The sequence below is a fragment of the Aspergillus heteromorphus genome (assembly GCF_003184545.1).
Source record: "Aspergillus heteromorphus CBS 117.55 chromosome Unknown BO70scaffold_7, whole genome shotgun sequence".
In the NCBI taxonomy this organism is placed as follows: domain Eukaryota; kingdom Fungi; phylum Ascomycota; class Eurotiomycetes; order Eurotiales; family Aspergillaceae; genus Aspergillus; species Aspergillus heteromorphus.
In genome coordinates, this window is record NW_020290412.1 from 405,503 (window position 1) to 414,921 (window position 9,419).

The 9,419-nt window shown below is 54.5% G+C and overlaps 5 protein-coding genes across 5 annotated transcripts; 3 read left to right on the forward strand and 2 right to left on the reverse strand.

The window, feature by feature from the left end:
* Positions 1–511: 511 nt before the first annotated feature.
* BO70DRAFT_288594 (F-box domain protein) lies at positions 512–1,884 on the reverse strand (the record flags this gene model as incomplete). The annotated part of the gene is made up of 6 exons (XM_025539285.1): positions 512–1,009; positions 1,062–1,299; positions 1,352–1,388; positions 1,437–1,464; positions 1,516–1,552; positions 1,604–1,884. 6 exons carry the CDS (start codon positions 1,882–1,884, stop codon positions 512–514), a joined length of 1,119 nt encoding a protein of 372 aa, XP_025400991.1.
* A 2,395-nt stretch (positions 1,885–4,279) lies between these two features.
* Positions 4,280–4,895, forward strand: BO70DRAFT_210266 (uncharacterized protein). The gene has a single exon (XM_025538653.1). It carries the CDS (start codon positions 4,455–4,457, stop codon positions 4,764–4,766), a length of 312 nt encoding a protein of 103 aa, XP_025400992.1. The 5' UTR covers positions 4,280–4,454; the 3' UTR covers positions 4,767–4,895.
* Positions 4,896–5,589: 694 nt separating this feature from the next.
* Positions 5,590–6,659, forward strand: BO70DRAFT_369819 (sugar phosphate isomerase/epimerase family protein; the record flags this gene model as incomplete). Its single annotated transcript, XM_025544705.1, has 2 exons — positions 5,590–6,584; positions 6,644–6,659. 2 exons carry the CDS (start codon positions 5,590–5,592, stop codon positions 6,657–6,659), a joined length of 1,011 nt encoding a protein of 336 aa, XP_025400993.1.
* A 203-nt stretch (positions 6,660–6,862) lies between these two features.
* On the forward strand, positions 6,863–7,932 carry BO70DRAFT_422416 (Zn(II)2Cys6 transcription factor domain-containing protein; the record flags this gene model as incomplete). The annotated part of the gene is made up of 1 exon (XM_025547562.1): positions 6,863–7,932. The coding sequence occupies exon 1, from the start codon at positions 6,880–6,882 to the stop codon at positions 7,930–7,932; it is 1,053 nt and encodes a 350-aa protein (XP_025400994.1). The 5' UTR covers positions 6,863–6,879.
* A 116-nt stretch (positions 7,933–8,048) lies between these two features.
* BO70DRAFT_333187 (SDR family NAD(P)-dependent oxidoreductase) lies at positions 8,049–9,267 on the reverse strand. The gene is made up of 2 exons (XM_025540963.1): positions 8,878–9,267; positions 8,049–8,709 (listed from the first exon to the last, which is right to left on the reverse strand). Exons 1-2 carry the CDS (start codon positions 9,079–9,081, stop codon positions 8,101–8,103), a joined length of 813 nt encoding a protein of 270 aa, XP_025400995.1. The 5' UTR covers positions 9,082–9,267; the 3' UTR covers positions 8,049–8,100.
* Between the last annotated feature and the right edge of the window lie 152 nt (positions 9,268–9,419).

Consider the following 9,419-nt stretch of genomic DNA (forward strand, 5'->3'; position numbering starts at 1 on the left):
TTGTACATGACGAGCTCACTCCCAGCATCGTGGAATATAGGATAAGGCATAAAAGGTGGATGGGAAGGATGACAAGTAAAGCAGGAAGAAGTAGTGAATCGGGCTAAATCAATAATTGTAGTTCCTAAAGTCCGTATCATTATTTCATTATTGTTATAGCGTGTATAGTCTAAGGCTGTGAGATGTGTACTGCTGCTATATTGCCCCATGGCGGCCTGAGGCGTGTTAAGGCCTGAGGCCATCACGGCCAGGTCCCCGATCATGTGATCCACAGATTGGGTCCTTGTATATGTAGACGTAGATTTCACTCGACCACCCATCAGCGAGCGAGCTTTCCGTCGTTCATTCCTTGAAGCTTCTGATTTCCAAATTTTCGAAAACCCACACGTCTTCGGACGCGGCATCAGCAGCGGCAGTCGCTGCCATGTTTCTCCCTGGGTTGATCGCCGTGTCCAAGCCTGCTTACTTCGTGACGTCTGTCGATAGATAGGTTTTCTAAACGGCGACCTGATCAGCCACTAACGGTGGGCTGAGGCAAGCTTTCGTGATAACGATCGGCGAGCTCCTCGCAAACCCCCCAGATGCGCCTCCGATTCGCAACGCCGATCAGCTTCACATCGTCCATGCCGTACCGCGGAGCCGTGATCCGATTCAACCACATATAAAGCCGCTTGAAGTTGACGTCCTGCGGAATCTTGCGACTCTTCGCTCCCTGGAGCTCCCAGAGCCACGGCATGTCACGCTGCATGAACTTCTTCCAGAACAAGTTATCCTGGGTCACGAGGTGGATGCTCAAGGACGCCTGCCCCAGGGCTTTGACCGCATCGCCGGGGAGGAACATGCAGATCTGATACACAATTTCGAGGGGCAATCGGCCGAACGGGCTGGTGGGATCGCGTCCTCTCAGATTCAGCTCGGCAGACGAGGTCTTCAGGCCGGAATTCGTTTCCAGGGCGGTCTGGATGTACTCGTCGATACCCGGAGTGTTAGTCGGGTGTGTGGCGCAATACTGTTCATGGGTTAATACAGTCTTTGCTATCAGGAATGGATGATTTGCTTACCTCTGCGCCCGGGATGCATTCCCAGTAGCGACCCTGGGCTCGCTCGACGTCATTTCCGTAGCTCAACTGCAGTGCGGAGCTCGACATGTTGCACAGGGGCGTCATGACATTGTACAACACATCCATATTGACATTCTCGGTGTCACTCGCGCCCGTCAGGGTGCGGGTCAGAATCTCAAAACAGCACCAGTGGAACGGCAGGACCGGTCCGGGTGCCTCCTCGGAGCCATGGCCATAGCTTGAACGGTCAGCACCACCTCCAATAGGTCTGAGAATCGGGACTGTCATACCATGAAAAAACACGTTGAGATCGGGGTCGATCACGATCTGAACAGGTCAGTATCCACCCGGATGCATCGTCTCGTGGAGATTTACCAGATCTGGCCTTGACAACTAACTCTCCCTGTCAACGGTTAGCTCCGATCGTACGACCCGTGTCTTGGGGAGAGCTTACTGAATCGGCGTAATATCCTTCGTCGGAAATGAACGCTCTGGAAGATTGTTAATCGGACCCGTCCGACCGCAGGATCTGGAGCACCTACTTGCTCGTGCCAGCAGGAGCGCTTTCGTTCCACCCCAGGCAATGAGCCTTATACAGCCAGGAGATGTTGTCCCAGCCGACAATCCGGGGATCATAGCTGCGGACGGGGTCCTCAGTCTCCTCTCCCTCTGACACCTGGCCGATGTCCCTCCCGGCCTGCAGCGCGCGGCATCGCTTCTCGATCCAGCGTCTGCGCCGCTCGGTCGCGGTCTCAGACGGTGCCTCGATATGCATGCCACAGAACCCAACACCGCACAACGCGCAGTAGCAGTCGAACGCCATTGCGATAATGGTGAGTTCCAAATTGAACTCGGGATGAGGAGAAGGAGGAAAATGCGGAGAATGCGTGGCCGATGGAGTTGGGAGACAGCCCACGGACCCAAGAAACGCCAGAATAAATACCGAAAACGACGGGGGGCCCACAGCGGGCTCGATGGGGGCGGAAACGATCCATTCAGGGGCCGGCCATCGCGTACCTTCAACGCCACGGATGGGGAAAACTCTTCGCGACGATCAGGCGACCTAAAAATACAGACATGTCACCGACATTTCAGCGCCGGCCAGATCAAAGCCATGCCATGTCACGGTTCTTGCTGAGCTGGCAAGGATGATCTCCTGAGGTCTGTGGTTCTTTTGTTCCCTTGCTACAGGACTTCCCAGGGTGGGGAATTGATAGACAGCAGGGCCGTTTGCGTGCTCCGGTCGCGAGCGTCGATACGGATAAGGATCTCCATCGTGCAGCCAGCTCTCTTAGCTTGCTCTCTGCCTAAAGTCGTGCTCGCCACTGCCACTGCCACTCACTGCGCTAACCGACCCTACTGGAGAAAGCTAACCTTAATGGCTGGTCGCCGGAAAAGCGGTGTTCGAGAAGTCTGGATGATTGTCGGGCCAAGAGGCGCTTCCAGGGTTTTCCCACGGTACCTCCGCATTCCACAGCACCACGCACTCCGCAGCGCGCACCGTACGCATGGACATGTCAAGCTCCAGAGTGTGGGCTGACTGCTGGTGCTGAGGTGGCAGGCAGCCACCAGCGACAAGCACAACCGCATTGTCGGGATGACCTGATCGGGCGCATCCAGGAACACGGGACAGAGTTTTCGCCTGAGGCGACTCGCTCAATTGGTTCAGGAACCAGCCCTGGGCTGGGAACGGCCCCGTGACCTCGACCTTGCCACCCCGAGGCCCAGCCGGGCCTGATCCTTCATCCTTCCGGTTATCGGAGCGGTCCCGGATTTCCGGCACTCAAAACTGACAGTCTGTCAATGGGCTGGCTTCTCGGCAGCGGCGCCAGGCATGTATTGATTTTGGACTTTGAACCATGTATTGACCAGTATTATTATTCAATGCTCTACAGTGTACGGAGTACTCCGTTCTGGCGAGTGAAAACGCTGCCTGCCCTCTCCGGTGGCGTTCTTGGATTCTGGCGTCTTATCTGCGCACGCGCTGGATTAGTACATTTACGGTAGGCGGTGAGAGCATCACCCTTGCACCGGTTCAGCTAAGCACTGCGCGGGAATGTACAGAGGCAGGGTTGAGTGAGACATCGGTAGGTAGTAAGGCTGTAAGCACGGATGTCAGACATATCTGCAGATACCCCGCTTTGACAAATTCCGGCCGTATCGATATTATATTGGCCTCGGGTCACGATATGCAACTCATTTCTGTTAGTGTTGTGGCAGCCGCTCGAACCCCCGGGGAGATGTGTGGGGCGCCCGGCTATATATATACAGTCCTGATGAAGAATAAGCCATGGAAGGGAGTCTTCGGCACATGACGCTCTACTTCTGAGCAAATGATGCTGCAGACGGCGTAAATGAGTCATCGGTCTGGATTCGTCGGATAATTTATCAGAGCGCTGATATTCGCCGACTTGAATTTTAGAGTTCGTCTAGGGGAGAGATATCAGAGTGAGAAAGCAGGTGCTCAATGTAGAGAAATGAGCGTTGAAAGGAACTGTTTCTTCCGTTGGGTCTTGATTCCTTCCACGTCAGTCCGATTGATCTCATGCCAATATAATGTGATTTAATGTGGTGGCGTAATAGTTGCCGTCTTCTCTTGCGAGCGTAGCGTGATGTAGAGGATTTCGGTCTCGTTCTTTTCTATCTCGGTGACTGCCGTGGATTTACGGGCTGTGTTCAAGCAGCCTGCGCATTGTTCAGGTGACAGCTATTGGCCAAATCTCAGCTCCCCCCCCCTTATGTGTTGTTGGTAAACTAATTGGAATACTTCAACCAGCCAACGTGGGCTCTATGTAGCTCCATCTTCCTATAATACCATCCCTAGTTTGTATATAGAATAACACAAGGGGCGAGTGCCCCACTACAAACAATTGCAGCGGCAGTTGAGAACAATTCCAGACAGTAGTAGAGGCCCGGGTGCCGGGGTTGCGTGCCTGATTTCCAGGGCCGGCGTGAAACCTTCCCCAGGCGAACATACCTGCTACTACTCCACTCGACACAACTCTGCATCTGCATCTCCCCACCCCAAACTCTGCACTCGGCCAAATCTATACCACGACGGTGTCCATACCACCCATCAAGCACTTTCCAATCCAGTGAGCTTGTCTGACACTCTCCTCCCTGTTCAATCCCCTGCTGCAGCTCTCGCTGACCCGTCTCATCTCGCACAGGTTCACGATGTGAATATCCGCTGGAGCGAAAAGGAATCTCCCTTCTGAGCCCGCTACCAATGGGACTCGCCATAATTAGCCCAAACAGACATACGGAGCGTTGCTATTGAAAAGAGTTCCATCATTGTACTTGGTGCCACGAGTTATTCAGGCTGCCACCGGGCCCCTGAAGCGGGAGTGAGTGTCGTGCCCGAACCAAGAGACTAGCATTGGACATGTACTGATGCCCATCGAAGTCCCCCGCAAATCTCCTGCGTCTGCACTTCCGGAGGTCTCCTCACACGTTGCATTGTCTACGGTAGCACACCCCTGGACCGGAAATGGGACTCATCTCCTGCCAGGATCTTATCATTGTCGCTCCTCTCCTCCCGCCTTATTGTCGATTCCTCCTAGCTCGGGGTTTTCCGAGGATTTCCGACCTCCTGTGGTTACTGCTTTTTTGACCCCCTCCACACCAGTCAAAATGGAATCTAGCAACCCCAAACTCACCATTTGCTGCAACTGCATTCCCCACTGGGAATTGTCCTGCCTGTAAGCTTCCCCCTTGCTCACACATGGCATCAGACACTACGAATAGTGGTAGCACTCCCCCGTGCCGCGAATGTGGCAAGCCGCATGGCTGGCGCGTACTACTGGCCGATCTTCCCTTACTGCCGCTTGCCGCATGTGCGGAAGGGGAAGAGGGGGGGGGGGGGGGGGGGGGCACGATATCAATATCAGTATTCTGCAATCAGCGCTTTCGCTCAGTTTCACACAATGAGGCTTACATTGTGAGTGGTGGCTAGGACAGCGAGGTGTAGGATGGCTGTTGGAGAGATTCGATTGAGTTTTGTTGACGGATGCGAGTAAGTATGCTCTGGAGTCCCATATTCTCATTGGGAAGGTAGGCAGGTGATGATCTCCTCTTATGTTACTCGTGCCTGATGTTGGCTCATACCAGCGGCAACCACCTCCTCCATCTCCGAGGGGCTTTCTGGCCTCGAAGGACCAGTGCTGGAGACATCTCAATGGAGCAAGAGGGAGAAAGAACAATTATATTTGTATCAAGTTAGGCTAGCAAACTGGCGAGCACCTGCCTGATATTCACGGGCCACATCATCCCCAAAAGAATCCGGGCCTCCAACATACTTACTCCCATCCGTCAACGGGACTAAATCGAATATCTCCAATTAAGCCATGTCACTCCTTGCCGTCCGCCAGCTGTTGCCCCCAGTATAATGTTTTATAGTGCATAACGAGATGGGGTTGGGGCGCTCCTGATTCCGACCGGAAACCAGATCCCGGGGAAGTGGGGTATAAAGGGACCTTAGAATCGACCATCTTTGCGACACAGAAGTATTCCCCCCTCAGTTCTCACGATGTTATCCAACAAACAAGCCATCGGCTCCCTATCCCTGGGGCAGCACCCCTCCCATGCCCTGGACCACAAGATTCGTGTCGCCTCCCGACACGGCTTTTCTGCCATCGAAGTGGTTTACGCCGACCTGGAGAGATACTCGACGCTCCTGGGCGTGTCGATGCTGGAAGCAACCGGGCACATTAAGAAGCTCTGCGCCGACCTGCAAATGGAAGTTCTTGCCTTGGCTGCCTTCGAGAATTTTGAGGGGAGCCGCTCGCCCCTGAACGATCGACTCTCCGTGGCCAAACACTGGATCGATGTCGCCCGCACGCTGACTGCAACATACCTACAGATCCCGTCCCAGTACGGTCTTGACGCCAGCACCGACGAGAAAGTGATCGTGTTCGAGTTGCAGCAACTGGCGGATCTAGCCAGGGCCGAAGAACCAGTCATTTCCGTTGCCTATGAGCCGCTCTCCTGGGGAACATACTGCTCAACCTGGGAGATGGCCTTGCACCTCGTCACTTCTGTTGACCGGACCAATTTTGGTCTCTGCCTCGATAACTTCCACGAAGCCACAAAGTTGTGGGGAAGTCCGTTCGAGCGAACCGGCAAGTATCCCACCGGCGACCGGGACTTGAAGGACTCGCTGCGCCGGTTTGTCGAACGGTGCCCCGTGGAAAAGATCTTCTATGTGCAGCTATCGGATGGAGAACGGTTCGACCCCCCCTTCTCGAGTACGCATCCTTGGTATCAAGAGGGAGAGGCACCGCAGTTCACCTGGTCAAAGCATGCAAGACCCTTTCCCTTTGAGACAGAACTTGGAGGATATCTGCCTGTGCTGGACATTGTCCGGGCCTGGGTGCTCGACAAACGATTTCCAGGGTGGGTCTCGATGGAGGTGTTCGACCGTCGCATGCGTAGCGAAGAGTTTCGGCCGGAGGAGGCGGGCAAGCGGGCAAGAGAGTCCTGGAGGAAGCTGCAGGAGGGCTTGCAGGCAGGCTCTCGGGGAATGTCAAACATAAAGGTAGCTGTAAGCGAGCTAATTTCAAACAAGCTTCATTGATTCGCAGCCAAGTGCGTGTCTAACCCACGGGAAACCCATAATTCTCGGAGATGAAGACCCTGAACGAACTAGATGTAGTAATTATGTCCGAGGGGACAGTAAGACATCACGCACGTGACCGACCCGGGTTTCGACCCCCCCAGGCTTCCGACTTTCTCCTTCCACCCTCCCCCGAATAATGATGCATCTCGAATCATCTCTCGCATCTCATTAATCCCTTACTCCCCTCTCTTATCACCCCCAATGGCCGTCGACGCCCCCAAACCGCCCACTCTGCGCAGGTCATGCCAAGCCTGTGCTCGTGGCAAACGTCGCTGTGACCAACGGTTGCCACGCTGTAGCCGGTGCTTGACGCGGAGAATTGACTGCGAGTATGTCAACATGCCCTTGATGGTCACCTCTAGCTCCGACTCGGGTGTCTCCAAGGCCGGTCAGACTTTCCAGCCGACTCGCAAGGCCCCATCCACTCGTCCACCATCCATCCGTCCTGCTCTCCCATTAGAAATTGCCAAAGGCTACCCCCCAACCATCATCGCCTTCCTGGTGACAGGCATGCAGTCCTACCCCTGTGCGTTTGCACAGAACCTGAAAACGCACTTCATCCACCCGGACCTCTGGCCGAGCCGTTCCACCCCCCCTTCCCCGATCCGAGAGATTCACACTCTCTGTAAGCTGCACGCTCAACCCACCAGAACCAGCAGCACTCTCCTCCCCCTTCTCAGGCAGAAATCCTCCTCTTTCCTCCGCCAGATCAACCACTCCATCTCCTTCGAGGAGATGCTCGCCATCGCCCAGGCCCTGCTCCTGGCCCAATGCATGCTCATCCTCGCAGAGGACCCGTCCGCCCCCTCCTACTCCGAAGCCATCAGCACCATGCTCTTCAACCTCGGCCAAAAGCTGTGGCAACAAGCTCCCACACAGTTACCCAGGAGTCTGAGTCCACGGAAAGCCTGGTTGTTTGCTGAGAGCGTAAGACGGACCATCATCGTCGGGTTCATTCTACGCAGCGTGTACTCCCTCAAGAAGAGGAACTACTCGGTCCGCACCCCGTTCGTGGATTCTCTGCCGTTTGATGTGCGGACGGCGCTGTGGGACGAGGATGGGGATACTGATGGTTGGAGTGTTGGTGGCGCTGAGCCTCTGGACTCCATGGTCTCGTTGCATCAGTACTCCAGTATGATGGAGCGGGGGATGGTGCATGGCATCTCCGATTTCGGTGGCCTGATCCTCGCCGCTTGTAAGGGTAGAGCTATAGATGGCGTGCCATACCCCCCGGCAAATGGCTATAGGTACTAGACCCATCAGTTCTTACCCGGCTCGTTACAGAACGCCGGAACAAGTAAGTAAACCCAACCCCACCACGCTAATATTCAGTACATGAAGACAGTTCTAACCGATTTATCTAGACACGCCCCATCCCCACTGCCCTTTAGCAAACCCCTGTTCCAGCAGCAGTTCCCCCATTTACCGCAAAAACTGCTCCAACAACCCCGACAGCATCTCCGTCATGCTCTTATACATCTCCTGCCTCTTCACCTCAAATCCATTGAAGAAGTCCTTCGCCGAACCCACAGGGATCTGATCCTCCCCGCCCTGCAACCTCTCCCACACCTCATCCACAAACTCCTGCAACGGCATCCCAATCAAATGCCCATCCTTTAAATCCGGCTGATGCTTCGCATCATGCAACTCCGTCTGCACCGCGGGCGGATAGATCTCAATCACCTTGACATCCCCAGCCCCCTCCTCCAACTGCGTGCGCAGCGCAAGCACGAAATGGTGCAGCGCCGCCTTGGACGCCCCGTACCCGGGACACCGGAGCATGGGGACGAGGCCCATTTGTGACGACGTGAATGCGATCGCCGTCTGCGTGCGCTGTTTCTGCAGGTGCGGGAGGAAGGCCTTGGTAAGCCGCACCGCCGAGGTGTAGTTGGTTATGAGTTCCTGGTCAAAGACATCCAGGTCCACGGACGAGGGGTCCGTAAAGTCGAAGGGCCGCTGGATGCCCGAGTTCACGAATACGCAGTCCAGGTCCGGGTGGCTAGTTGTTACGGAGGTTGCGAATTCGGGGATCTACATCATCATCATCATCATCATCATCGTCATCGCCGCTGGTTAGCTTAGCCCGTTGCCGATAAGTGCAACACAACACACCCACACTCGCAACTACAAAAAAAAAAAAAAAAAAAAAAAAAAAAAAAGGGTAACAGGAAAATAACAGAGGGAGAGGACAACACATACCTGATCCAACTGCATCACATCAATCACCGCCGAGGACACCTTCTCCCCCTCACCACCATGTACCCGCACAAACTCATCCAGATTCTCCTTTCGTCTCCCCGCAACCACAACCTTCGTCCCTTTCTCAACCAGTCTGGTGGCGAGCGCTTTCCCAATCCCCGAGGTGGCGCCAATGACGAGCACTTTCTGGTACGGGAACGACATGACCGCGCCGTGTGCGTGTGCGTGTGCGTGTGCGTGTGCGTGTGCGTGTGCTTGTATATTATAAACCCGTGTAGATAGGATACTTATTGTATAAATTCCAACGAACAGATTATCAAAATAATTTGAGAGAGAGAGAGTGTGTGTGTATATATGTGTGTCTGTGTGTGTAAAAGAAGAGAGAAAAAAAATCAAGCTACCACCCAAATCCCCCTCTCATAGAAAAAAGGGCATGGAAACAGGATATTTATCTTTCTTGTGCTTTCCCCCCCCCCTCCCGGGTGCCCACCGGGAAAATGACAATAACGTAATTCCCCAGGCGCGGAGACTAAGCCCAATCT